The sequence below is a fragment of the Trichomycterus rosablanca genome, chromosome 27 (genome assembly GCF_030014385.1).
Source record: "Trichomycterus rosablanca isolate fTriRos1 chromosome 27, fTriRos1.hap1, whole genome shotgun sequence".
In the NCBI taxonomy this organism is placed as follows: Eukaryota; Metazoa; Chordata; class Actinopteri; order Siluriformes; family Trichomycteridae; genus Trichomycterus; species Trichomycterus rosablanca.
Window position 1 is genome coordinate 13,059,368 of NC_086014.1, and position 27,360 is coordinate 13,086,727.

A 27,360-nucleotide genomic window follows, 5' to 3' on the forward strand; every position below is an offset into this window, starting at 1 on the left:
AGCCGTGGCTGCGCCGCCTCGGCGGTTTTGTTGAAAATCATTCCGGTTTAAGGGCTGAAGGGTCGTGCGAGTTTAAACCCGAATCTGTTGCTAAAATGTGATTTTTATTGACTGCTTTCCAAGGTGACCTGGATTTTCTGCTGACTAGGATGAAGAAAAATATTTAACAATATTAAAATCCTTCCTGCTTAGAATGAATTTAATTAGAAAATGAAATCAGGTCTTTCCGCTTTCTGTTAACCTTATGATGCTGTGATCCTCTATATAAGCAGAATCTTTTTCTACAGAACTCATGTTAGTCTGCGCTCAGCTCTAGAATTATTGCCACTCTGGGAAAAAAGTGTGAAACGGTTAAACATTTTAATTGACATGAAATAATTAATATACAATATAAAAAAATCCGCTTACAAAACATAACGGATTAAGTGAAAGGATTAAGCACTCTTTAGTGTTTTGTGTTTCCTCTTATTGCCAGCACAGCGGCACTAACTCTTCTCCTGTAAAGCTTGTTGTGATTCCAGAAGATTTGAAAGACTTGTAATTCCTTCTTTCAGCTCAACCTGTCATTTTCTAAATGGGGTTCAGATTAGGAGACTGAAATGGGCGTATTGATCATCTCGGACTTATCGAACCCTTTTTGTGTTGATCCGGATGTATGATTTGGAGCGTTGTCCTGCTGGATGGATCAATCATAACCAAATTTTAGTTTTTGGCACAAACAGACTGAGGATTTCTGAGAAAAAAACAGCTCAGTATTTACAATATTTACATTTTTGGGGTGTAGTTATTCTGTTTTTGCTAAAGCTGTAATAAAGACGACACCTCACCTAATTATTTCTTTTTGGGAACACTGTCACATCATTTAGGCTCGTAGGTGCTTATAAATGATACTTTTGTTATAAGGATAGGATACATACAGGCACACTGCATGACAGCTTTCCTCTCTACCACCGTAGACCTTCCCTCCTGACCGAGGAGAGCCGTGACTAACACACGCCCCCTCCGCCACGTGTGCTGTAGCCGACTGATTCCTTTCACCTGCACGAGACGAGTTCATATGGAGATCCGTATCACGCACGGAGAGTCACACACTGATCTCCATCAGTTGTGAGTAATCCCCTCCGGCACCCTTTGCTGGAACAACAAGCCAAACGTTGTGTGTGTAGCGGCCCAGCCTGCCGATAGCAGAGCTGAGATTTAAACTCACGAGTACTGTAGTTCTTTAAAATGCAGAAAGACAGGCTCATTCCAAACTCTCTCTCTCTCTCTCTGAGTGTCCTATCCCTCTATAAACACAGACAGTAAATCACAGACGTTTGATTGATATCCTGTTTAGTCTGACAGACCTAAGGTGACACGTTCTAGCTCATTTCTCTGTGTACTTTTGTGTTGGGTGCTCTGAGATGGATTACGTGCAGATGTAATTATTTTCAGTGATGTATAGTTTGCGTGTGCTAGCGGTGGTGGCTCGTTATATTACAATCTGAAAATCCATAATCATTAGTCACATTTTCTAATTAGGATTGTGGTTAGATGTCTTATTTAAGCAGAAATATTGAACTTGATTGATTTAGTGGAGCAGAATGGTGGATGTGAATGAATTCTAGAGACCCACAGAGAGGAAGAACCTTTTTATCTGTACTGGTGTGTTAGTGGCATGTTGATACTGTTGGGGTTCAGTTTAATAAGTGGTCCTACGAGTTCTGCAATCTTTGTATGGAGATTTTTTGCATCTCTAATCATCCTCTTCATCATACATACAAAATACACGTCCTGTTTGTTTTAAACTTTTAATTCTTACTTTAATGGTAAAAACAGGCAAATGTAATATTGCTATTAGCTATTTTCTGTTTTACTACCCACTAGGCTACCACTGTCCTATTTTTTTTAAATATATTTTATATTTCATATATTTCTCTAGTTTTTTTCTGTAGTTTTTGTACTGGACTGTCCATCATGAACTTTATGTGTTATTTTAATGTTATTTACTAAAGTAAATGATTATACTGTATATTTGAAGTGGATTTTCTCGACATTTTTGAGCATCCTCTGCTCCTTTGTTCCGTCTCCGCCGCTTTTCATCATCTTTTTGAACTTAGGGATTTTCAAGAAGGCAAAGTACCGTTCCTAATCTTTTTAAAAATAGAATCCGCTCGGAGAAGAAAACACGTGGAGGATAAAAGGAGCGTTTTGAAATTTAATCGACACACTGAAATAGCTGTTGATTTGCTCCAGTCGTTGCTTATTAAAGAACTGAAAGTCGATAAATAGTCATTTATTCACACGCACTGTTTACAGCCCTCAGCGTTCTGAAAGTAATATGTACGTACACATAGAAATCATATTTATTTTACTTTTAATTAGTTTTTTTATTCTGATGAGACTTGTGACATGTCAGGTTCACTTAGTTCCCACCGTTGATGGTGCTCTTTATGACTCCCTTACCTTCACATGTGGAACACGTCGCCCCAGGAACACAGCCCGGCTTACTCGGCTATCTGTCTGGTGTGGATGTTTATACATCAATGGCAGGAGCTTCAGAGGGACACTGGAGTGACCCGCTCAGAGTCCCTGTGAAGAAAAAGCCCCGTTTATCTCCAGAGCGGAATGAGTTCTGAGAAACGGCGTAATCCCAAAAGGCTTTCTGAGGGACCCGGCCTGGACTTGCACCCGCACTTCCATTTGGCTCTTTAAGTGAAATTGAGTTTTAACAATTACAGCCGCTGTTCCAAATGTCAAATCAGAAATGTCTACAGTTCTCAATTTACACACTAAAAAGCACAACATGTAGCCGAAAGTATGTGGACGCCTGACTGTAGGCTTGTTGGACACACCATTCCTGTCGTTCCTAAAATCTTGGTCTTATTTAGTCTTGGTTTTAAAATAAATCACATAATTGTGCATTGGAATTATTTCATGACAATTTGTTTAGTATTATACTGCAGTAGATAAGAAATCAGCTTTTCTCCTCCATCTTTGTGGAGTAACACTACAGACTTCTCACTTATTATTGTGATTATAAATGATCCTGTTAGACCAGAGGTGGGCAGTTAATTTTGTAAGGGGCCACATTAGGAAACTATTATTTAATGTTAATTAAGGAACAGTGGATGCAGGATTTACGTCTGATTTATTTAGTCTGCATTATTTAGCAGGAAATTTTGTCTATATCACCTAGCCATAACAAAACCCTTCCACCCGCAGCCTCCTAAATCAGTCCGGTTGAGTTCAGGCCCCGATTCACTGAGGTGTGTGTGTGTGTGTGTGTGTGTGTAAAACACTTGCTAACAATTCCACTAAAATTTTAAACTGAAGTACTAACAGACTTTCCAACGAGCAAATGACACAATTCCTCCAGTTTCTTGTCTGCTATGATGAATCCATAATTCAGACCGAAGAGCTCAGAATGTAGGGTAGGAAGAGACCGTGAGGAAGAGACCGTGAGGAGGAGATTGTGAGGAAGAGACCGTGAGGAAGAGATTGTGAGGAAGAGATTGTGAGGAAGAGACCGTGAGGAAGAGATTGTGAGGAAGAGACCGTGAGGAAGAGATTGTGAGGAAGAGATTGTGAGGAAGAGACCGTGAGGAAGAGATTGTGAGGAAGAGACCGTGAGGAAGAGATTGTGAGGAAGAGATTGTGAGGAAGAGATTGTGAGGAAGAGATTGTGAGGAAGAGACTGTGAGGAAGAGATTGTGAGGAAGAGATTGTGAGGAAGAGATTGTGAGGAAGAGATTGTGAGGAAGAGATTGTGAGGAAGAGACCGTGAGGAAGAGATTGTGAGGAAGAGATTGTGAGGAAGAGACCGTGAGGAAGAGATTGTGAGGAAGAGATTGTGAGGAAGAGATTGTGAGGAAGAGATTGTGAGGAAGAGACCGTGAGGAAGAGACCGTGAGGAAGAGATTGTGAGGAAGAGATTGTGAGGAAGAGATTGTGAGGAAGAGATTGTGAGGAAGAGACCGTGAGGAAGAGATTGTGAGGAAGAGATTGTGAGGAAGAGACCGTGAGGAAGAGACCGTGAGGAAGAGATTGTGAGGAAGAGATTGTGAGGAAGAGACCGTGAGGAAGAGATTGTGAGGAAGAGACCGTGAGGAAGAGATTGTGAGGAAGAGATTGTGAGGAAGAGATTGTGAGGAAGAGATTGTGAGGAAGAGACCGTGAGGAAGAGATTGTGAGGAAGAGATTGTGAGGAAGAGATTGTGAGGAAGAGATTGTGAGGAAGAGACCGTGAGGAAGAGATTGTGAGGAAGAGATTGTGAGGAAGAGACCGTGAGGAAGAGACCGTGAGGAAGAGATTGTGAGGAAGAGATTGTGAGGAAGAGACCGTGAGGAAGAGATTGTGAGGAAGAGACCGTGAGGAAGAGATTGTGAGGAAGAGATTGTGAGGAAGAGATTGTGAGGAAGAGACCGTGAGGAAGAGATTGTGAGGAAGAGATTGTGAGGAAGAGATTGTGAGGAAGAGATTGTGAGGAAGAGACCGTGAGGAAGAGATTGTGAGGAAGAGATTGTGAGGAAGAGACCGTGAGGAAGAGACCGTGAGGAAGAGATTGTGAGGAAGAGATTGTGAGGAAGAGACCGTGAGGAAGAGATTGTGAGGAAGAGACCGTGAGGAAGAGATTGTGAGGAAGAGACCGTGAGGAAGAGATCGTGAGGAAGAGATTGTGAGGAAGAGATTGTGAGGAAGAGATTGTGAGGAAGAGACCGTGAGGAAGAGATTGTGAGGAAGAGATTGTGAGGAAGAGATTGTGAGGAAGAGATTGTGAGGAAGAGATTGTGAGGAAGAGATTGTGAGGAAGAGACCGTGAGGAAGAGATTGTGAGGAAGAGATTGTGAGGAAGAGATTGTGAGGAAGAGATTGTGAGGAAGAGACCGTGAGGAAGAGATTGTGAGGAAGAGATTGTGAGGAAGAGATTGTGAGGAAGAGATTGTGAGGAAGAGATTGTGAGGAAGAGACCGTGAGGAAGAGATTGTGAGGAAGAGATTGTGAGGAAGAGACCGTGAGGAAGAGACCGTGAGGAAGAGATTGTGAGGAAGAGATTGTGAGGAAGAGACCGTGAGGAAGAGATTGTGAGGAAGAGATTGTGAGGAAGAGATTGTGAGGAAGAGACCGTGAGGAAGAGATTGTGAGGAAGAGATTGTGAGGAAGAGATTGTGAGGAAGAGATTGTGAGGAAGAGACCGTGAGGAAGAGATTGTGAGGAAGAGACCGTGAGGAAGAGATTGTGAGGAAGAGATTGTGAGGAAGAGATTGTGAGGAAGAGACCGTGAGGAAGAGATTGTGAGGAAGAGATTGTGAGGAAGAGATTGTGAGGAAGAGATTGTGAGGAAGAGACCGTGAGGAAGAGATTGTGAGGAAGAGATTGTGAGGAAGAGACCGTGAGGAAGAGATTGTGAGGAAGAGATTGTGAGGAAGAGACCGTGAGGAAGAGACCGTGAGGAAGAGATTGTGAGGAAGAGATTGTGAGGAAGAGACCGTGAGGAAGAGATTGTGAGGAAGAGATTGTGAGGAAGAGATTGTGAGGAAGAGACCGTGAGGAAGAGATTGTGAGGAAGAGATTGTGAGGAAGAGATTGTGAGGAAGAGATTGTGAGGAAGAGATTGTGAGGAAGAGACCGTGAGGAAGAGATTGTGAGGAAGAGATTGTGAGGAAGAGACCGTGAGGAAGAGACCGTGAGGAAGAGACCGTGAGGAAGAGATTGTGAGGAAGAGATTGTGAGGAAGAGATTGTGAGGAAGAGACCGTGAGGAAGAGACTGTGAGGAAGAGATTGTGAGGAAGAGATTGTGAGGAAGAGACCGTGAGGAAGAGACCGTGAGGAAGAGATTGTGAGGAAGAGACTGTGAGGAATAGATTGTGAGGAAGAGACCGTGAGGAAGAGATTGTGAGGAAGAGATTGTGAGGAAGAGATTGTGAGGAAGAGACCGTGAGGAAGAGATTGTGAGGAAGAGACCGTGAGGAAGAGATTGTGAGGAAGAGATTGTGAGGAAGAGATTGTGAGGAAGAGATTGTGAGGAAGAGACCGTGAGGAAGAGATTGTGAGGAAGAGATTGTGAGGAAGAGATTGTGAGGAAGAGACCGTGAGGAAGAGATTGTGAGGAAGAGATTGTGAGGAAGAGACCGTGAGGAAGAGACCGTGAGGAAGAGATTGTGAGGAAGAGATTGTGAGGAAGAGACCGTGAGGAAGAGATTGTGAGGAAGAGACCGTGAGGAAGAGATTGTGAGGAAGAGATTGTGAGGAAGAGATTGTGAGGAAGAGATTGTGAGGAAGAGACCGTGAGGAAGAGATTGTGAGGAAGAGATTGTGAGGAAGAGACCGTGAGGAAGAGACCGTGAGGAAGAGATTGTGAGGAAGAGATTGTGAGGAAGAGACCGTGAGGAAGAGATTGTGAGGAAGAGATTGTGAGGAAGAGATTGTGAGGAAGAGATTGTGAGGAAGAGATTGTGAGGAAGAGATTGTGAGGAAGAGACCGTGAGGAAGAGATTGTGAGGAAGAGATTGTGAGGAAGAGACCGTGAGGAAGAGATTGTGAGGAAGAGATTGTGAGGAAGAGACCGTGAGGAAGAGATTGTGAGGAAGAGACCGACTGTGAGGAAGAGACCGTGAGGAAGAGACCGTGAGGAAGAGATTGTGAGGAAGAGATTGTGAGGAAGAGATTGTGAGGAAGAGACCGACTGTGATTAAGAGACCGTGAGGAAGAGATTGTGAGGAAGAGATTGTGAGGAAGAGATTGTGAGGAAGAGACCGACTGTGATTAAGAGACCGTGAGGAAGAGACCGTGAGGAAGAGATTGTGAGGAAGAGATTGTGAGGAAGAGACCGACTGTGAGGAAGAGACCGTGAGGAAGAGACCGTGAGGAAGAGATTGTGAGGAAGAGACCGACTGTGATTAAGAGACCGTGAGGAAGAGACCGTGAGGAAGAGATTGTGAGGAAGAGATTGTGAGGAAGAGACCGACTGTGAGGAAGAGACCGTGAGGAAGAGACCGTGAGGAAGAGATTGTGAGGAAGAGATTGTGAGGAAGAGACCGACTGTGATTAAGAGACCGTGAGGAAGAGACCGTGAGGAAGAGATTGTGAGGAAGAGACCGACTGTGATTAAGAGACCGTGAGGAAGAGACCGTGAGGAAGAGATTGTGAGGAAGAGATTGTGAGGAAGAGACCGACTGTGAGGAAGAGACCGTGAGGAAGAGACCGTGAGGAAGAGATTGTGAGGAAGAGATTGTGAGGAAGAGACCGACTGTGAGGAAGAGACCGTGAGGAAGAGATTGTGAGGAAGAGATTGTGAGGAAGAGACCGACTGTGAGGAAGAGACCGTGAGGAAGAGACCGTGAGGAAGACTAATGCATTCCAGTGCTAGCTTGACATCCAAAATAAATTCTTTTAAACTTTTAACGTTCAGAAAAATAAAGATATATCACAGGTCCCACCTGCGCTCTGAACGAGTTTCCTGCTCCTGCCGGCCGAGATATATTTCATAATGATGTCAGTTATGTGTTTTATGGTCTCTTTATACCTGTTAGTATTTTGGCTTTTGTGCTGATCTGGGTGTCTCACTGACGCGCAGCTAATTAGTCTTTAAAAAATGAGTGTAGTAAAGAAGCGTTCACACCTGCTCACGTACAGCAGTCATTTATTTATTTAAACACAATGTGCTATTTTAGGTCTGCTTGTTTTGTGAATGGTTTCTAGTTTACACCTTTTTCATAGGCTTAAACATTCCCACATTCCCAGTACTTTTTATTAGTTGCAGCATTATTGGGAGTTCTGAAAGCGTACTGCTGCTAATGGTCGATTGAAGGCCAGTTCACGCTGGACGTAATATTTCTGCAGGATTTTCAAAGCATTAATTACACTCCTATTTATATAACACTACCTGCATTTGACCCGGCACCCTTAAATTGCACTTTTCTCTCCCCTATAAATGCTAGAAAAACAGCATTAGAATTGAAAAACACTTAATACAGAATCCGGGTGGCTTAGTGGTAAATAACAGCCAGAATCCAGGGTCCGTATCCTCAGCTGTACTATCGGCCTGCTTACTAGAACCATGACGACCCTAACCAGGATAACCCGGTGGTAAAACATGAGGATGACATTTACTGCCCCAGACAGCATGAGCACCTGTGCTAATAAATACTAAATGTAAAAATCCCAAATGTAACACTTTATCATCATTAATAACTTATTTATACTTACATTAAAGTGTTGTTTCTTGCATCCAGGTGCTCCACAAGAACCAGAGTGAAATCTCTGCTGACTCCCAAAATGTGTCCACTTTGCTTTTCCTGACCCTCCCCTCCTCTGGAGCTCGAATTTCAGCTTGTATCTTGTTTGTATTTTGGCAGATCATGTCTGGCAGATTTCCCATCACCCATCATGGATATGAGACAGACTGAGCTAATATATATTCCACAGGATCCCTGCACACACTGAGATTGCATCAAAAATTCAAGAAACCTTACAGCAGTTCTGAGCTGATGCTGCTCGCCTGACCCGATCATGCAGAATCTTTCTGTACTCCATCAGAAGGACTTAAACATTTCGTTCAATAAAAGCAGATCAGATTCTTGTCTGGACTACTCGAACTTGACATCGCCAGGGCTTCTCATGGGCGTCCCGTGTTTACCCGGTTCACTGTGAAGCTGCCAGACTCTGCCACATCACGCTAACGTCATGCTCTCCTCACTGGGATCCATTTAAATCACTGATGTTTGCCCACAATGCCAAAAACAGACCGACACCCACCTACATAAAAGCCTGACAAATTGAGTCACAAGCTTCAAAGGTGTCCAAACCCACTTCTTATGACTCACGGAAGACGAGCATCAAGGGTTTTATGCTCTACTGCACATAGATTAGTGAAGATTAGAAGAACCTTGTGTTCTTACAGGGTTTCAGCAGAATTTTGTTCTATCTGGACTATAGTGAGGATGTGCAGTGTGTGTGTGTGTGTGGGTGGGGGGGGGGGGGGGGGGGGGGGGTTGTGCTGGTTCCCCCTTAACATGCATATCATTTTCGTTTCAGAACACATCTCTGCAGTACAGCGTGTCTCAGGGTGGACAAGTAGCACTTCACAATGTGTTGATTCGCTTGTTGTGATCATCAAACTGTCATTCGTTACGTTTGATTTATTTACTGTTGAAGGATTTACTTTCAGCCATAAACACAGTCGGCGTCGGTGCACATAACACGTTTCCAAATCCCCGTTCATTCGCTTTTCAAGCGCGGCGTGTAGCTGCTTTTTGCTTTGTTATTCGGTCCAATCAGTCGCATCTTTTACTTTTACTATTGTTTACTGTTGTGGATGTACTTTTATTTGTGAACATAATCTGGTACACAGCAGCGAGCGTCTGAGGGTAAATGTGCATTTTGGAATCCCTGTTCTGCTCTTTGCAGCGAGCAGAATAAATAAAATCATGCACATGATGCTGCAGAGTTTGCACATTTCTACACATTAAACACAACCTGCTTTAAAACCTGACATTTTTATCTTCTGTTTATTTCAGGCTTCAACACAAGTGCTTGATTTAAAGGGATGAGTTTACACATCAGGTGACGTTCCACTTAGGAGAACACTGGCGACCTCAGAGGCCTGATCTGCACCAAGGTAATTACCATGATTTTAATTGTTTACCCAGTACACCAGTGGTGCATGTCTATAAACATTACAGAAATAACCTAAATAGGGAATCAATTCATCACTTTAAAATTCAAAAAAATTCACCATAAATGTTTAGGTATTATTTTAATATAAGTGGTGCTTTGCTTGAAGTCACTCAAGTGTGGTTTTGGCTGTATGCTTTAGGTAATTGTCATTTTAAAAGGGATGCTCTGGAATAGATTTTCTTCTAGAATTTTCCTTTATTCGTCTGCACACCTCCATCTCTCCCTTTTCATCCATCCGTACTAGTCTTCCTTTCCCTGTCGCTAAGAGGCACCCCAGTGTTGATTATTTGTATTTTCCCAGTAAGCATTGTGGTTGAATTACATCAGTTTATTATGTTTAGGTCAGCAATGCTTTGGGAAACACGTGGGATCAGGAGAATTGTTAAAAAACAGAAATGTTTTTCTTTGCCATTAAGAGTTGCCATGTATCTGTTGGACTTTCTGCTAAAAGTCCTATAAAAGGTTAAGAACCACTTGATTGAGGTTGACATCACAAACATTGTCCGGTGTAAACACTGTACTTCCACTGACCGTAGCTAACGCGTGACTAATGCTCCGAATCTGAGACACAGCGTCTGTCTTCCTACTGAACACTCGTCTGATCAGTGTCTTCATCCGTCTGTCATCATTAGTCTCATTCTGTCTCATTCGTCAGCATTCATGCAGCTCCTTCATTAGTTCAGATTATTTCTCCTGTTTCAGCTGCAGGTTTAAGACCAGGGGATTAGCTTTTAATAACTGGCACACTGTAGTCCACAGAGGAGTCTGTTTTGCCAATGTGGTTCTTAGGCGCTGTAAAGAACTGTGATGCAGCTGCGGCTCTGATTGATTACTACTGGCACACTGACATTTGTTCTCCTTTGTCTTTGCTTTTTATGTTGATGACTGGAATAAAGAACACTACACATGTAGTAAAGTAATGAGAAACGGGCTCTGTTTTTACACGCTTTCGTTCTAAATACAGCCCTTCACAGTAAATTAGGTTGAATTGCAGGGTTCAGGTGTGCTGTAATAAACCCGGAACGTAAAGTCTATCAACACGCCGTCGACTTTCACTTTAATGTAGACGACGCACAGATACTTATCAGCTCAACCACTCTCAGCAGCTCAGGTACTCAAAATGAGGGACTCATGGATGAATACAAAATCTTTTGTTTTAGATTTTAATTAAACAAAAGTAATAATGTTGGGTTTTAAATCTGGTCGAGACTGGGTCATGGTTTTAGGTCATCCTAAATTTTAACTACTGTTCTGTAAAACCAAAAGCTACAGTTCAGGATCTTAGTGGACGGCTTAATGCTGCATATTTTACTGTTGAGAATCTAGAACATGCTTTTATAATCTCTAGATTTTGGACTGTTGAAATGTTTTGGCTCTCCTGCGACCTCTTGATTACACTTCAGCTAGATCAGACCGCTGCGTGTCATGTTCCCACCCAATATAGAAAAGTCGAATCATTTCAGCCCAGAATCGTTTCTGATTCAGAGTCCGGCTGCCTGTTAAATTCCACCTTGACTACAAAGTCCTGCGTTTGACCTTTAAGGCCTTAAATAGTTTAGCTTCAGCATATTCGCTGATCTTTTAAAGCTCATCCTGATCACTTTGTTCAGCCAACCAGGACTTTTGATAATCTCCAGGATCACTCGTAGGTCCTCTGGTGGACGTTGTTTTCACTTTCATTCACTTTAAAAGACTTTTGCGGGCCTCATTACTGCATTACTGAAAGCTTTTACACTCCTGAAAATTTTCACTGTGTTTTAACACGGTCTGAACGATGCCAGCAGCCTGCAGGTTTACTTATGAATGCAGTTTATTACAACTTTTCATTTAGTTTTCATGCTGTGAAAGTAATGAAGGAAATTTGTTTCAAATAAAAATGTTCTAACCTTTCTCAGAGTAAGTCCCTCTAGAGACGATAAATCCTAGCATAAAAATCTGATTCATATCCACGTCTAGCAGTTAAAAGGTCCATTATGTCATTGGTCTTTCAACCTGTTTCAATCAGCTCATTAAAAACCATAAAAAAACGTATTTAATTTGTATCATGGGAAAGACTGCGTACGCTTCTCTAATCCACCCACGAGCTGTTTGCTTGCAGACAGAGATATGAAAGAATCAAAAAATGGGTGGTTTTATAGAATAAACAGAGCGATTACTCAACGACCAACAGAACTGCTCAGTTCTGCAGCAAAGAAAGTCCAAAACTGAGAAGAATGACAGTCGCTGCCAATTTTTCTTTCATTCACCTGTCAGCTCTGCAGAGGAAGTTTATCAAATTCAGCGCTTGCACAAGGTACGTGCAAGGAAATATCAAAACAGAACTCTCAAGATATACAGTATAGACTGTGTGGTCAAAAGTATGTGGACGCCAATCCTAATCCTAATTATTTAGTGCAGGTGTTTGCCGACAATAAATTGTATTAGTTAAATAATAAAAGGCTTTTTCCTGTTCCAGTATGGCTCTGCCACTGTTCAAACCAAGATTCATTAAGACATGGTTTGGAGAACCTCTGGTGCCCCACACAGAGCCCACAATTTAGGCCAAACAGTTTATTTACACTCTGTTAAATACAGACCAGTACATTTTTTAAATTGAGTAAACTTTAAAGATCCGTGTAGCTCAAATATTGCAGTTGTTGTTTTTGTCTTTTCTTGAATGAATCGTGTGTTGTATATTTTTAGCCTGATGAATAACTGCAGGTCTGCAAAGTAAATCTCAGAAAGATTAAGTATTGGTAAAAAAAGCCATTTAGATGAAAGCAGAAAGGCCTTGAAAAACATTCAAGAAAAAAAGAGAATATTACTAGGACACGAGAAAGATTATTATTAAAAACGAGGGCGAATAGGTTTCTTATTTTCCTTCACGATTTCTTTTAGGGTTTTTTTAGGCTGTATTACGTCCAGATTGCACAGTTTGGATGGACTTTAATACAGACAGAAGAAAATCACTTTGTGAAAAACTGGTTGCGTTTACTACCAGCTGTTTCTGGCAATCTCTGCATTAGAAATCTGCTATTCTGTGAAGCGTTCACGTCCACGTCTGTGGCAGTCTGATGGCTTTCTGGTAAACTTGGCGATGTGATTTATTTGACGCAGTAAAAGCTCTCTGATTATCCTCGAGTCTCTGGTTCTGATTTTTGGATGAGAGCTCAGGAGGAGGTGCTTCCTTTTATTTAAATAAAAAATTCATCTCATTATTATCGTCATTGCTTGTCAATCGATTTCTCACCACCGGTGATGATGATAATGATATGGGGATTTGCCCCCCACCCCCTGCCGGATGCCAGGACAACACCGATTCGTCCACCAGCTCAGCGCTATCAGCGATTCATCATAGCGCTCAACATAAATCTAAATGCCGGGAGCAGGTGCCAGCGCGTCGGTGCCGCTGGAGAAATACGCGCCTTGTTGTTTGTACAGAGATTAATGACATGCAGCGTGTGATATCCTCCTCAATCCCAGTGCTCACGTAGCGCACCCACGAACAGAGGTGACAGATTCCCTCGCCGCGGACCTCCATTACTCACCCCCGTATCACATGTCCATCTCCTCCCGCGTGGACTCTCGCCCGGAGAAATGTCAGGCCGACAGCGGCCTCATTGTATCCGTGTCCGACGCGTCCTGAGTGCTGAGGTGGACCTGTCCCAAACGTCTCGGCTTCAAATTGGTTTTCTTTCTCTCTGCCCAAACCCCCCCAGTCCCCCCCCAGTCCCCCCCTCCCCCCAAACTCGTCCCTGTCCTTTTTTTTTTGTTGTGGAATGTCAAGATGTTAGGACTGCAGTCAGTCTTCCTGTCATCAGTATGGATTTATCGTGAAATCATATTTTCACACTAATTTTGTAACACTGACCCCTTTCTTATCACCACTGTTGTTGTTGTTTTTTTTCCCTGGAACATCGAGCTCGCCCGGTACGCCGCGAGCCCTCGATCGGCGTATTTGATGTAGCACGTCGTTCCGGCCCATTATTCGCCGAGCTCTCACACAGACGCATTCTAAAAGGATGATGAATGCATAAATAAGTGACAGCAAACGAAAATCACAATGCGCGCTCAGGTCTTTATATAAACCAATTAAAATTCAAAGGACTGTCATTATGTTTTTGTTTGGCGTGATGAGCTCTGAAAAGAAGCTAAGATGCTGCTTTGTTGAAGGGGTGGCTTTAAAATTAGCAGAGGGTTTTGGCACACAAAATCATGCCTGATGCAGTCGTAAGAAAATACGCTCGATATTTATTTATCAGAATGAACGAATGTTGATTTTTCTTAGTGAAGTTGTTATTATTACACGACCCTCCGGTCAGGAATAGCAATATTGACACTGTAGACTTTTCACTAGGCACCAAATAGCCAGTAATACGTAGAGAGCCACCGAGAACCATCGCTGCTGACTGCTGACCATCGCTGCTGCACCAGTTTGGGGAAGGCCCTTTTCTATTCCAGCATGACTGTGCTCCTGTGTGGTCTATAAAGACTTTCAGATTGAATTGCGGTTGTAATTGTGAGTCAGTCCGTGTCTTGCAACATCAGTACCTGACTGTGTAGTTTCTCTTTGGACTAATCTGGCACAAATTCCCACAGACACACTCCCAAAATAGGGGCTGTTACAGCAACTCTATATTCGTATACATTTAACCAAATTCCATACAATAATATCTGACGCTTGGATGGACGACTTGTTACTAACCACCTCTGGTTGAAACGAAGAACTTTCTAGATTACGGCACCACAGTTTTCACTTACTAACCTTCTAGCTTTGAGGCGACAGTGCCACCCACCGTGCTGCCCAGTGGTAAATAAATTATGCTAGCCCTCTACCACTGGGGTCCAGGGTTCGAATCCCAGCAGCCTGTTCGACCCTGACCAGGATAAACGCTGGTGAAACATGAAAATGAAATGACGTAGACATGCAAAGATTAGAACCTTATATTTGAGGTACCTGAAGTACAACATGTGGTTATGAAACAGTTTTTAAAATATATTACCTTGCATATTACACAGAAACGTGGAGAACAGACCCCTGATTGGGTAAATGTATCTCCTAACACTCAACTTTTTATATCTTTTTAAACATGAATGACTTTTAAAGTCTCTAAATGATTTTTCTGTAGTTCTGATGAGTTTTTATTGTATTAAAAAAGCAATAAAGAAATGTACAGGGGGCAAATTACCCTCGACTATTTGCCGAAAATACGTAGTTTCCATCACAGGCAGAGCTTGTACCCACAGCGCACATATTTCACACTGGCCTTAATTTTGAAACCTTCAGATTGATTACATTATTGGTGCAAATTAGAAACGTTACCTGTTGTACTGCTCATCGTAACATCCTTGTAATGATGCCGGTGAGGTTTTCAGAGGAAAATCTGAACTGGTGAGGCGTGTTCATACCTGACATTTATAAATAAATAAAACACAGAAAAATCTTTAGTAATATGAAGTAAACAGCAGGTGTTTCTGCCCCCACTGATGGCAAACGTTCACCTGTTTCTCTCATCTACAGCAGACAAACAAACTAAAAACCTCCTAATGCAGACAAGATCTGCTGCCAGGACATCACCCAGAGCTTAAAATGCCTTTCCAATGTAAGGAATGACCCCAAAGCGGCCGAATGACCTCGTTTTATCCCTCCGCCCGGGTGCCAGGACGCGTCCCTGAGTGCTAGATACACGGTCCGTTCACGGGAGAATTCACACGCGTAAACTGAACGGTAGCTTGATGCTGTCGTTCACCATCTGACAGGGGAAAAGTAATTAAAATGTGATTAGAGCGGGGAAACAAACAAGCCCACGAAGGTCTGCACAGGACGTACAGCTGGAAAATAGCAGTCGCGCCAATGCAAACACGGGCAGATCGAGAAGCCCGTCGCTAATGCGGCGTCAGTAGAGTAAACACAAAAGCTCCGTTGGCTCGGCGAGTAGGGAAGCGGTGGCGGCCATATGCAGCACCGGGATGCTTAGTTCAAACTGGCTGATCTGGCAGATAATGTAAACAGAGTCGAGGGAGGATGAAGAACACGCCGGAGCGTCATGATCACAATTAATGAGAACTGAAACAGCCACAATAAGTACTGAATAAATATCCAGTTATTATTAAATGAGCAATGAGCTTCAAAATCCAGCAAGGGCATCTCTAAAGGGTATTTAGTGATGATGGACTAAACAGTGTTACATAACCGAGTCCAGTCTCATTAATGCTAATACTGTAGCATGCGTCATCCTCATCCTGACACGACTTTCCCAACTGACTACCAGTATAAATACACGGGTATAAATACACGGGTATAAATATACTGGTATACATTTACGGGACGCCTGGATTTTTTCACAGAAAAAAGAAAAGAGTCGATTCTGAACAGTCCACAACCTTCAGGATCACCAAACTCCCATTTTTGTGGATGGTAAGGGTTCTTTCCCTTTGTCGTCCATTTATGTGGGTGGTTGGGTGGTGAGGGTTCTCTCTCTGTCACCAAACTTTGGGCCGCCCCAGAATCCCAGGGAGAATCCCTGGTCTGACCTCCCACTGTTTGGTCTGGGATGCCCGGTCAGGTCGATGGCATGGCTGGGATTTTAACTCACTATGGCACCAGAGCGCCTTCTAGGCTGCTTCTGTACCCACTTTTCACAGCTCCTTTCCTGCTGCACCCTGGGTAGTTCATGTAAACAGTGGGTGGTGTGTTCTGATGCCTCTTGTTAAGCTAATAATTATAAATCATGCTTTAGGGACCTAAGTTAAGTACTTGAAGTGGTACTTTCTCTACCATCTTATGATGCCAGTGCTGCGAGGCATCAGCAGCTTAATACGACGATGATGTGCTTCAACATTTTACCAATCAAAACAAGCAAACCTGAAAAATGAACATTTTGATTCTTGACAAGACGGCGGCATCAAAACTAAACGAAACGCTCTCATCGTCCTTTTTAGACGACTGGGTGAGGAATGCTAATTGCCTCCAACGCCCCCTTGGAGTAATGGGACTTGTAATTACAGTTTAGCAGCAGACTGACTCCTCATGCTCACTGTTAATTACTCTTTGCCAAAGATGAAGAGACTTAAGATAAGCTTTACAATCACAGCTGCCATTTGCATGGGAGGATGCCAGGACGCGTGAGCGCACGCAACATCGGTTCCCCAAAATGGCTCCCCTATGGGTGGCGGAGCAATCTCCGTGCATGTTTCAGGGTGACCCCTGCCTTCAAAGCGCAAACACCCGGGCAGAGGAACTCGGCGAGGGGTCTGCACAAATTAGCCGTATCAAATCGCACTTGCAAATTGCCTGCTGCTTACTCAAAGGCAGGATAAGCAGGTCTTTGATTTCACTCTGCTGAAAGCCTAGTCAGTTTTTTTAACCTTATTTTTATTTGGTGAAATGACAGAATATGCTGATGAGAAATGAACATGCAGAATCGCTGCGATGGCTTGTTTTCTTATTACAAAACCTTGCAGGAGCAAATAGGGCGAGTAGAAAATATGATTATTGATCTTTAAACCGCACGTCCACTTCTGTTACTTGACGGTGGTAACCAGCGGCACCAGGCTGCACTTGGCGAGCTCTTCCTCCTCCAGAGGAGCTGAAGATGAAGTCATTTGACACATAAATGCTTCGGTCCGGGGTGAGCCGCAAAGTAGCTGGCTGTAATTCATCCAGTCAATCTGTAATGCATAACCAATTAAACACTGCCATCTAATAAAGGGGGCGGGGACTGGGGGTGTATGGGTGGAAGGCCAGGACTGTACTGAAGTAGAAATAGTATTACTTAAAAACATTCCTGATAAAGTCACCGTACTTAGTCTAAAGTTAATATACTTTTAGTTTTGTATAGTTTTATATAGTTTATATATACTTATATAGTTTTACAATTTTTATGTAGTTATATAGGTTTATAGTTTATATATAGTTAGAGTTTGTATATAGTTTTATAGTTTATTTATAGTTTTATAGTTTATATATAGTTTTATAGTTTATATATAGCTTTATAGTTAGTATATAGTTTTATAGTTTATATATAGTTTTATAGTTTATATATAGCTTTATAGTTAGTATATAGTTTTATAGTTTATATATAGTTTTATAGTTTATATATAGCTTTATAGTTAGTATATAGTTTTATAGTTTATATATAGTTTTATAGTTTATATATAGCTTTATAGTTAGTATATAGTTTTATAGTTTATATATAGTTTTATAGTTTATATATAGCTTTATAGTTAGTATATAGTTTTATAGTTTATATATAGTTTTATAGTTTATATATAGCTTTATAGTTAGTATATAGTTTTATAGTTTATATATAGTTTTATAGTTTATACTGTATATGGTTATATAGTTTTATAGTTTATATATAGCTTTATAGTTAGTATTTATCAATATACATTATATATAGCTTTATAGTTAGTATTTATCTGACGATGTGTCCAAGCCGCACCGTCAAGGTGTTTCATAGAACTAATCAATATACATTATATATAGCTTTATAGTTAGTATTTATCAATATACTTATTGAATGAGGAAGATGTGCAGGTTTGAGCCCGTATATGTGAAAAGGGAACGACCATCCCTAAACCGAGGGCGGGGTCTGAGAGTACAGCTATACCCCAATCACATGTGAAAGACACACATGAGCATTGTAATGAATGATCATTGTGATTTGCATGTGGACCTGATCACCGGTTCTATTGTTATATGAATTGACTGCATATAAGGTCGGTGTATTCAACACCAGCTCACAAGTCACTTGGATGAGTGATGAAACGTATTTCCACACCAGACTTTGTGTCCAGATAAACTGATTCAACTTTGTGGCACTGTAGAGTTTAAATCTCTCTTTTTACTATATTTTACCATCAGATTGTCAGCAGATTGATTTTCTTCAGAAATACGATGCAGTTACAGAGAAAGATCAAAGCAGTTCAGTTAAATGAGTCTGTAGAGGCTTACAAAGCTGCTGTGCATTCTCTAAGGCTTTACTAATACAATAAGCACATACAGCACAGCCCCTTCTGTACCAGTCTGTACCCACAGGAACGTACTAAATTAGCACCAGCAAGGACATCTCTAAAGGATATTTAGCGACGATGGACTAAACGATGTTACATAACCGAGTCCAGTCTCATTAATGCTAACGCTGTAGCATGCGTCATCCTCGTCCTGACACGACTTTCCCAACTGACCAGCAGTATAAATACACGGGTATAAATATACGGGACTCCCGGGTTTATTTTAATACCTCCTGAACCTTTTATTCATAGACGGTCAGATGGGAACATTGGAAAGAAAAGAGTCGATTCTGAGTGTTTACTGATGCTGTGAGCAGAAAATAAGGACGCCTGTATCGGCTTAGTGTTGTTATTGGCTGATAGTCGTATTACTCACAACCCCTTCTGTACTGGGGTCGTGGTCATGTTTCTGACATTGGGTGAATGTGCAGTTGGGGGGGCGGGGATGCTGGCATGATCACTGTTACAATGCATTCCGGGACTTGTAGTATCAACGGTGTGCATCACATGACTTATTTTCCCTTACAGTTTTATATTTGAGTTGAACGTTTTCGGAGCTGATGTAACCATTAAAAAATACTATATAAGACTTTAAAAGATGTATGTTTCACTTAAAAAGTGTAGATATGTACAATTTATTGGGGAGTTTAGAAAGCCAAGGTTAAAAAATAACACCATTTACTCAAATTCAGTACATTAAAAAAGCCACACATAAGCAAACCATGGGTAATTCGGCCTAATTGAACTCTTTCACAGGCAGCTGTTTCACTAACGAAAGACGTTGCCGCATGTATATGCGATGGGCGTCTGTGCCAGCTCGTGCCAAGCACTGATTAGATTCATTATTAGCAGTCAGCGCCAGTGCTGCGGTAGGCAGACGAGCGCACGGGCCAGGCCTGCGCCCCCCCCCCCCCCCCACCCCATACATGGTGTGGCTAATGGCATTGTCCAGGCAAAATTAATTAACTGATGTACTTCCGTCTGTCAAAGACTCCACACAATTAATCAGACAGGGAATGAGACAATGCAGCGCGCCTATAAATTCTCTTCACAAGTGTCTCGTCTCAACCAGACTTCGGCTTAAGGCCTATGGATTAGATGTCAAGCAGCTCATAATTCAACAGACGGCACCGTAAAATCGAGTCCGTCTTAAGCCGAGACGTGTCCGCTCATGTCTAGAGGTCACTCGTCTCTGGGCCGACTCCGACGCATGCAGCGCGGTGTCCGAAATGAACGATGAGCCATGAGTGGTCCATTTTTCCTCCATCTAGCTGAAATATACCTTTCTGAAGACATGAAAGATAAACTGATGCACGGAATTGATCATCTTGGTCTGGAGCTTGTACTAAGTCCTCATTATTTCCCGTGTATTAAATCTAACACCATTCTTTGCTCAGATGCAATAGCAGTTCCTTGTAAAATCTGTCGGCTTTAAAAAGAACCGATGCTTCGTGATGATTTGAAAGCTCTTCTGGTGGTTCGATTTTCCTGAGGTGCCATCTCTTGAGACACGCAGGATAAATTGAGGCCCAGATGAACCATCAGTGAACAGATGCTGAATGACTTGTACCCCTGGGATTAACTGCTCCCTGGTATTAGCTCTGATTCACAAAAAGAATCACGAGTCATTTGCTATTTGATTCCTGAAACATATGATTATCAGAAAGGTTTTAAGCATTTTACAGCCTGATCATTGTGAGCTATTAATTAATTTAATTGAAGCTCTTCTCACGCTCAGAACAATAGCAGTGATGTGATAGAACGGTGTGGGTTATGACTAAACTAAATGTTTTAACATTAATAAATCCTGTTCTAATACAGCAACTAAATTCTAATACAGGAACATCACTTACTGGTATAAAATACAGTTAAATGTAAAGAGAGGCATCAGGAGCAGGAAACACAAACAGCTTTTATCATCGAAATGAATCAGATCGATTTAATATGGAAAAGAATCAGAGACGCTTTAAAAACACAGTTTTATTTACAAGTACAGCATGTACTGTATGAACTACAATCTCTGGTATTAATAAATGATTCTCACTGCGTTACCCTCAAATGAGCATGGCATCATCAACCACTCAGCGTTTGTTTTGTGATGTTGGACCTTGAGATGCTTTAACAGTTCATTTAGAAATGCTCTTCTGTACATTGTGTCACTCCAAAAGAAACAAAAATATCAGGATTTATCACTTCAGTTCATCGTAGAAATCTAAAATGAGTTACAAACAAAGCACAACAAGAATACTGAACCGAAAAGATCCTTCTGATACCACAGAGTCATGTTTTCATGTACGGTTCTGTTTTACTGCGCCGGATTTGTAAAGCAGTGGCTTATTATTATTTTATCTGTAATTCCACATTTATAAATGATCCCTGTTTACACTCGATCTCAGTATCATGATTTTATCTGAATTGGGGAAACAGCAAACAACACATTCCAAGCAAAATGTAAAATTCAGTATCTGAAAATGTACAACTGAGAATAAAAGAAGAGAACGAGCACAGGAGAACTTATAGACTTTGTTGCATATTAACCAGAGATGCATTTAAACGACAGATGTGTAGACGTCTGAATAAAAATCAGGTTCTATTCAGATTTAAAGGAACAGCAATCAGTAGATGAACCCCGATTCCAGAATAGTTAGGATAATGCAAGTGAAGCACATGCACTCTGAGTCTATCACAGTAGCTTGATGGTTTCACATGCTTCTTTTTGAACAGATTAACAATCCTACCATGAGGTCTGACCTATCTTTACTTACCCAATCGTGAGACCCTCACCTGTTACCTGAGCGCAACATCATCTTCAATTTGTTTATATTTACAAACTACAACCAGGTTATTCAGCCCAAAGCCTTTCTTTGCATTTTTGTCATTTTAATAAAGATTCAAGAGAATTAACAAATCACAGATGCTGGTGTTTATTGCATTAAAACAAAAACGTCCAAACTTTTCTGGAAATGGGGTTTGTAGCAGTGCACATACAGCACACATGAAGAAAGCTGTTTTGAACTTATACAGCCGTACAGACTCACAGATGATTGATATTTAGAACTGATTAAAGTCTTGGCTTGAAGTTTTTTTGTATACTTTAGAACATTGTGATTCTAATTTATCGCTCTTTGACGACTTGATGAATCAGATACTACAGACTGCAGGGAGCTTAGCAGGAGTTGAGAATTTTATTCGGTGTGTAATTTGGTCGCTGATTGCTCGGACCGTGTCGAGTTAGTGTCCTCAATGAGTGTGATTAGTGGGCGGACTGTGGCTGATTTACTGGGAATAAATGCACCAGATAAATATCACATTTTATCTACACCGGTTTTAACAAGTCTTAGAATTTAATGATTAATTAGAAGCTTAATGCTATAGATAATAATAGCTAAATAGTTGTAAATAATGACTAATTTAGTTTGCAGTATTTTATACGGTGTTTTCTTCATCAAGCAGCTAAAGTTTGGTGTGTTTAATTAATAGATCAAAAAGAAAATAAAATCCTAAAAAAATGTCATGTGGTGATCACTCTATCACACAGCGTCCTCAGTGCCACATGAATGCCATGTAATGTCCTAAATGCCACGGTGTTTTTAACCAAACGCTCCGTCTGGACGAGGAAGAAACCCGGCGTGTGAGGATGAAAGTGAAAATCGTGTTCATTAAACGCTAATTGATAGTTTTAAACGATGCCTAATTGCATCGCACCCACACGCCACCAAACACGGACCACACCGAAATCCATTTACTTGGGCGCAGTACGACAGCGCTCGTAATATAATATACTCGTAAATCATTACAAGCGCTGGGCAGCAACCCAATCACATAGCTGCGAGCGAATAGCTTTCCATGCTACTGTAAACGGGCCGCGCGCAGGATTACAGAGGGGACCGAGCTCTCGCTAGCAGACAATGACACCGCGCTTTGTCATGGCACCGAGTAAATGTGTGAATGATGAGATGTTAATTTCCTTTAAATGAGCGCTTCTCGTTTGCTTCGAGTGTTTCTACGGAAGAGTGTCAATGCTAATGATTTAGCACCTGCTGTATGATAGAAGCGTTTACTCTGGAGAACAGAAATTAGTACAAAAGCGTAAAGCTAAAGGGCAGGTATTAATCTGCTGCACTGTTCACATGGAACCACATGCAACATAATAATGTGTTATGTGATTGTGTTGACTTTGTACACACCACCAGGGTTCGAATCCTTAGTGGTACTGCTGGCTGGTCAGGACAGACGATGATGGGCTGTGTCTGAGGGGGATAGCGACCTGTCCGGAGGGTGTGTTACGGCATCGTGTGGCCTTTGTACAGACCAGCAGGGTTCGAATCCCCAATCACAAACAACATAATTAATATCTCAAAAACACAGGTCCCTATATTTAACACGGGTTTATATCTCAAATCATTCTGTTTCTTTGGCCTGTTCACATGAGTAGCACATTTATTTCTGCAGTTATTCTTTGTAAATCATTTGCAAGTTGCCCATTAATAACACACAATCTCTGCTTATTGAAATTAGTACTTTATTTTCTGAATCTGAGACTGAAGGCGCACTGATCACTGATCTGATACTGACGGGGAGATATCAGATTGAAACAGATTATATGAGGTGATTGGAAACCGGTCTAATGCTGACACATTGTGTTAAAGCTTGCTATGAGGATGGTATTAATAGAGCAATAATCTGTCCTTTTGTATTGGCACCGTTTAAAAACCACATACCCTTTTTTGCTGATGCATTTTAATAATAACAAATAATCGTTTATTCATTTCAGGCAGGGTAAAACTCAGCTCTGGATGATGGGGTTAATCTGGCTTGATGTTTACATCATTTTTCAAAGCTTTAGAAACTGTAGAATTTATAACCCACGTGTGAGATTATTTTATACCTTTATTTTATTTCTAGTTCGTTACAGCCACATGTTTTAAGTAAGAAAGAATGAAGATAAATCCATGTCTGCACCGCACAATGAACCCAGCTGAAGGAGGATTGAAGGCTTTTCTTTCTTTCTTTTTTTTGCTGCACCACAATACAGAATCGTTTTTTTTAGGGAATTGTAACTATTGATTTCCTCTTTGAGTTTTCTGCATCCACCAGAAACATTTATAACATCTACTAACAGCACGGTATTTACAGTCTCCAGTCCTCGGCGGCCACCCATTTTACAAAAATGTAAACCCACGTAGCAGTGAAATGTTGCAGCATGCCCACATATACAACAAATACGTCTTCATGAATGTCGCACTCGTGGCTGTTCACAGTCGGCTGAGAAAACAAGTCAGCAATTTTCAATGAACCGTTCAGTCAGTGAGATTCATGGAAACAAAGTGTGGGAGGAAAAAGGTTATTCACTTATTTTTTTAATTCAGCCACTACACGTATCTTCAAATAAATAATATCTGCTTGTAAACACACTTGAAATAATACATACATCCCGGTTCTCTGTGACACGCCTCCGTGAGCATCTTGTTAAAACGTCTAACTGTTAGTACAGAAGAATTTAAATTTGTGTCTCTTGCACGTTGTCTTTCGAGCTGGCCTGGATTAGTAAAGGTTCATGCACGGAGCTGTGCATTGAGACGTGGTTGTAGGCGCTTTTGAAAGCGTTGTAGTGGTTGTAGTGCTCGTGCTCCAGCGAAGGGAGGGTGAGGTGGCTCTCCATCGCTGGAACCCCCGTCAGCTCGTCGTCCACGGTGATGATCTCGATCGTGCGGGTCGGCCCGTTGTGATCCTGCTGGTGATGCTGCTTTCTCATCTTGTAGAAGATGATCAGCATGACGGCGGCCATGAGCGTGATGGCCACGAAGCAGCCAATGATGATCTTGGTGGTCTTCATGACCTCCTCCAGGCCGTTGAGAGTGCCCTCGTCGTCTATATCCGTCACAGGAACGGTGTAGGCTTTCTCGGTCGAAAGGGGGGTTCCTTTCGTGGTAGAAGACGCCACCCAGCCGAAGGAAGGCTGCTCTGGGGCTCGACTCATCCCATCAATCGGGGACTCGATAGTCTCAACAGTGACTGTGGTAAAGTAGGTGACACCGCTGTTGTCCATGGAGCTCACGTTGAGCACGGCAGAGGCCGAAATATTGCCCAGCATGTTGCTGACCATGCAAGTGTAGTTTCCGGTATCCTGAATCATAACGCTAGTAAAATTTAACGTTCCATCGTTTTGTACAGAGACACGTGCCAGCGATGCCCCGTGTGTCATGACGGAGCCATTTGGTGTTAGCCAACTGACCGAGGTCAGCGAATTTGTCCGACATTTGAGCTCCACTGCTATTCCCTCGGTCACATTAAGATCCCCAGGCGGCTCGACAATAACAGGAGCATAACACTGAAAGTAGGTCTGGTCCAGTTCGCCGATATAGCGCCCCTTGAGGCTCGGAGGAGAGTTACAGCGGGCGCAGCAGCTGGTGTTGGTCGGGACAGACTCTCTAAGCCACCAGCTTAACCACAGTATGTCACAGTTGCAATTCCAGGGGTTATGGTGCAGGTGTACTCGCTGCAAATGCCGCAGAGGGGTAAAAAGATCATGGGGCACGTAGGTGAGGTTGTTATGAGCCAGGTTAAGATCACTTAACGATTGCAAATCATCGAAAGAGTTTCTCTCGATCGTCTGGATCTGGGAATGCATCATCCACAGCTTCTGAAGGTAGACCAGACCCTTGAAAGAACCGGGCTGGATCATAGTCAGCTGGTTCCCTGACATCTCGAGCTCGTCCAGCCGAACCAGGGGCTTAATATTTGGGACCTCCTTGAGGTTACACATTCCCATGTTTAAGTAGCGCAAGTTGCTCAAGCCCTCAAACGCTTCATCTGAAATGTAACTGAGACGCTTGAGTTCCCCTAAGTCCAGCCTTCTCAAGGAGGGTAAACGATTGAAGGCGTAAGACGGTATGCTTTCAATCGGGTTATTCCTAAGCCACAGTTCTTTAAGTTTAGAGAGATATTCGAAAGCTCCATTTGGGATGGTCGTAAGCCGATTGTCAAACAGCTCCAAGGTGTTGAGACTCGTCAGCCCATTGAAGGCGCCGATCTCTATGTTGCGGATGTGATTTTTGCTAAGCTGTAAGATTTCCAAATGGTGCAGATGCTTAAAGCTGTCCACTTTGATGACCTGTATGAGATTGTCCTGAAGGTTCAGGTAGCGTGTGTTGGTGGAGATGCCATCAGGCACCTCCCTCAGTCCTCGGCGCGTGCAGATGACCTTGCTGAACTGGTTGCTGCAGGAACATACAGAGGGGCATGACTGGGCCCGTACCAGTCCTGCCACTGCAAGCAACTGCAGAGCCAACAGCAAGAGGAAAAAAGGGTCGAACCAAACCCCTTTCCATCTAGGACCTCTCATCATCTGGTGCTGATGGTAAGAGGTCATCTTGTTCAACGTTCATAATTTATCATCTGCTGGTTCCATCTTCCTGAATGAAGCACCCTGAAAAAGAGGAGCATAGACATGTTAGTAGATATGTTAGCTCAAATATTATTATTGTTATGAATCATCGTTTGTTGTGGTTATGAAATATTTACACTGTTCTGGATCATGGAATAACGTTTGTGGTTTAGACTGTGGATTAGATATTGTAATTGTCCACTTTTGTATGTGTTGGGTTAATTAGCTAGATTGCTCTCCGTTACACTGTACAGTAAACTGAGGTGGAAGTGTGTGTTTTAGTCTGTGAACTTCATATTAGTAGTGGTATACTTACTAATATACATACTTACTAATCAGTATCTAAATCAGCAAGGATCTAAATCAGCAAGAATCTAAATCAGTATCTAAATGAGCAAGGATCTGAATCAGTATCTAAATCATCAAGGATCTAAATCAGTATCTAAATCAGCAAGGATCTAAATCAGTATCTAAATCAGCAAGGATCTAAATCAGTATCTAAATCAGCAAGGATCTAAATCAGTATCTAAATCAGTATCTAAATCAGTATCTAAATCAGCAAGGATCTAAATCAGTATCTAAATCAGCAAGGATCTGAATCAGTATCTAAATCATCAAGGATCTAAATCAGTATCTAAATCAGCAAGGATCTAAATCAGTATCTAAATCAGCAAGGATCTAAATCAGTATCTAAATCAGCAAGGATCTAAATCAGTATCTAAATCAGTATCTAAATCAGTATCTAAATCAGCAAGGATCTAAATCAGTATCTAAATCAGCAAGGATCTAAATCAGTATCTAAATCAGCAAGGATCTAAATCAGTATCTAAATCAGCAAGGATCTAAATCAGTATCTAAATCAGCAAGGATCTAAATCAGTATCTAAATCAGCAAGGATCTAAATCAGTATCTAAATCAGCAAGGATCTAAATCAGTATCTAAATCAGCAAGGATCTAAATCAGTATCTAAATCAGTATCTAAATCAGCAAGGATCTAAATCAGTATCTAAATCAGCAAGGATCTAAATCAGTATCTAAATCAGCAAGGATCTAAATCAGTATCTAAATCAGCTAGGATCTAAATCAGTATCTAAATCAGCAAGGATCTAAATCAGTATCTAAATCAGTATCTAAATCAGTATCTAAATCAGCAAGTAATCAGTAAACGAATGTAGACTAATGACTAAATAAAGAGATAATAAAATTACCTGGTGTTGATTGATTTGACAGTCCAGTAGTGGCTCCTAAAGCAGCTTTACAGGCAGCTTACACATGATGGGCCATGATGTCCTATCAACACGGACACAAAGGCGGTCAATT

General features: G+C 41.8%; 1 protein-coding gene and 1 long non-coding RNA gene across 2 annotated transcripts in view; one reads left to right on the plus strand and one right to left on the minus strand.

The window, feature by feature from the left end:
• LOC134304191 (uncharacterized) overlaps positions 1-27,360 on the plus strand; it is a 68,587-nt gene that overhangs the window by 29,026 nt on the left and 12,201 nt on the right. The window contains exon 2 of the long non-coding RNA XR_010007777.1: positions 9,500-9,600. This is a non-coding gene — a long non-coding RNA (uncharacterized LOC134304191). The remainder of the gene's footprint in view (positions 1-9,499; positions 9,601-27,360) is intronic.
• On the minus strand, positions 23,993-26,028 carry LOC134304190 (leucine-rich repeat-containing protein 4C-like). The gene has a single exon (XM_062989775.1). It carries the CDS (start codon positions 26,023-26,025, stop codon positions 24,154-24,156), a length of 1,872 nt encoding a protein of 623 aa, XP_062845845.1. The 5' UTR covers positions 26,026-26,028; the 3' UTR covers positions 23,993-24,153.

What these genes read in the sequence shown, in the direction of transcription:
- LOC134304190 (XM_062989775.1), bottom strand. Translation starts at nt 26,025, where the DNA reads ATGACCTCTTACCATCAGCACCAGATGATGAGAGGTCCTAGATGGAAA.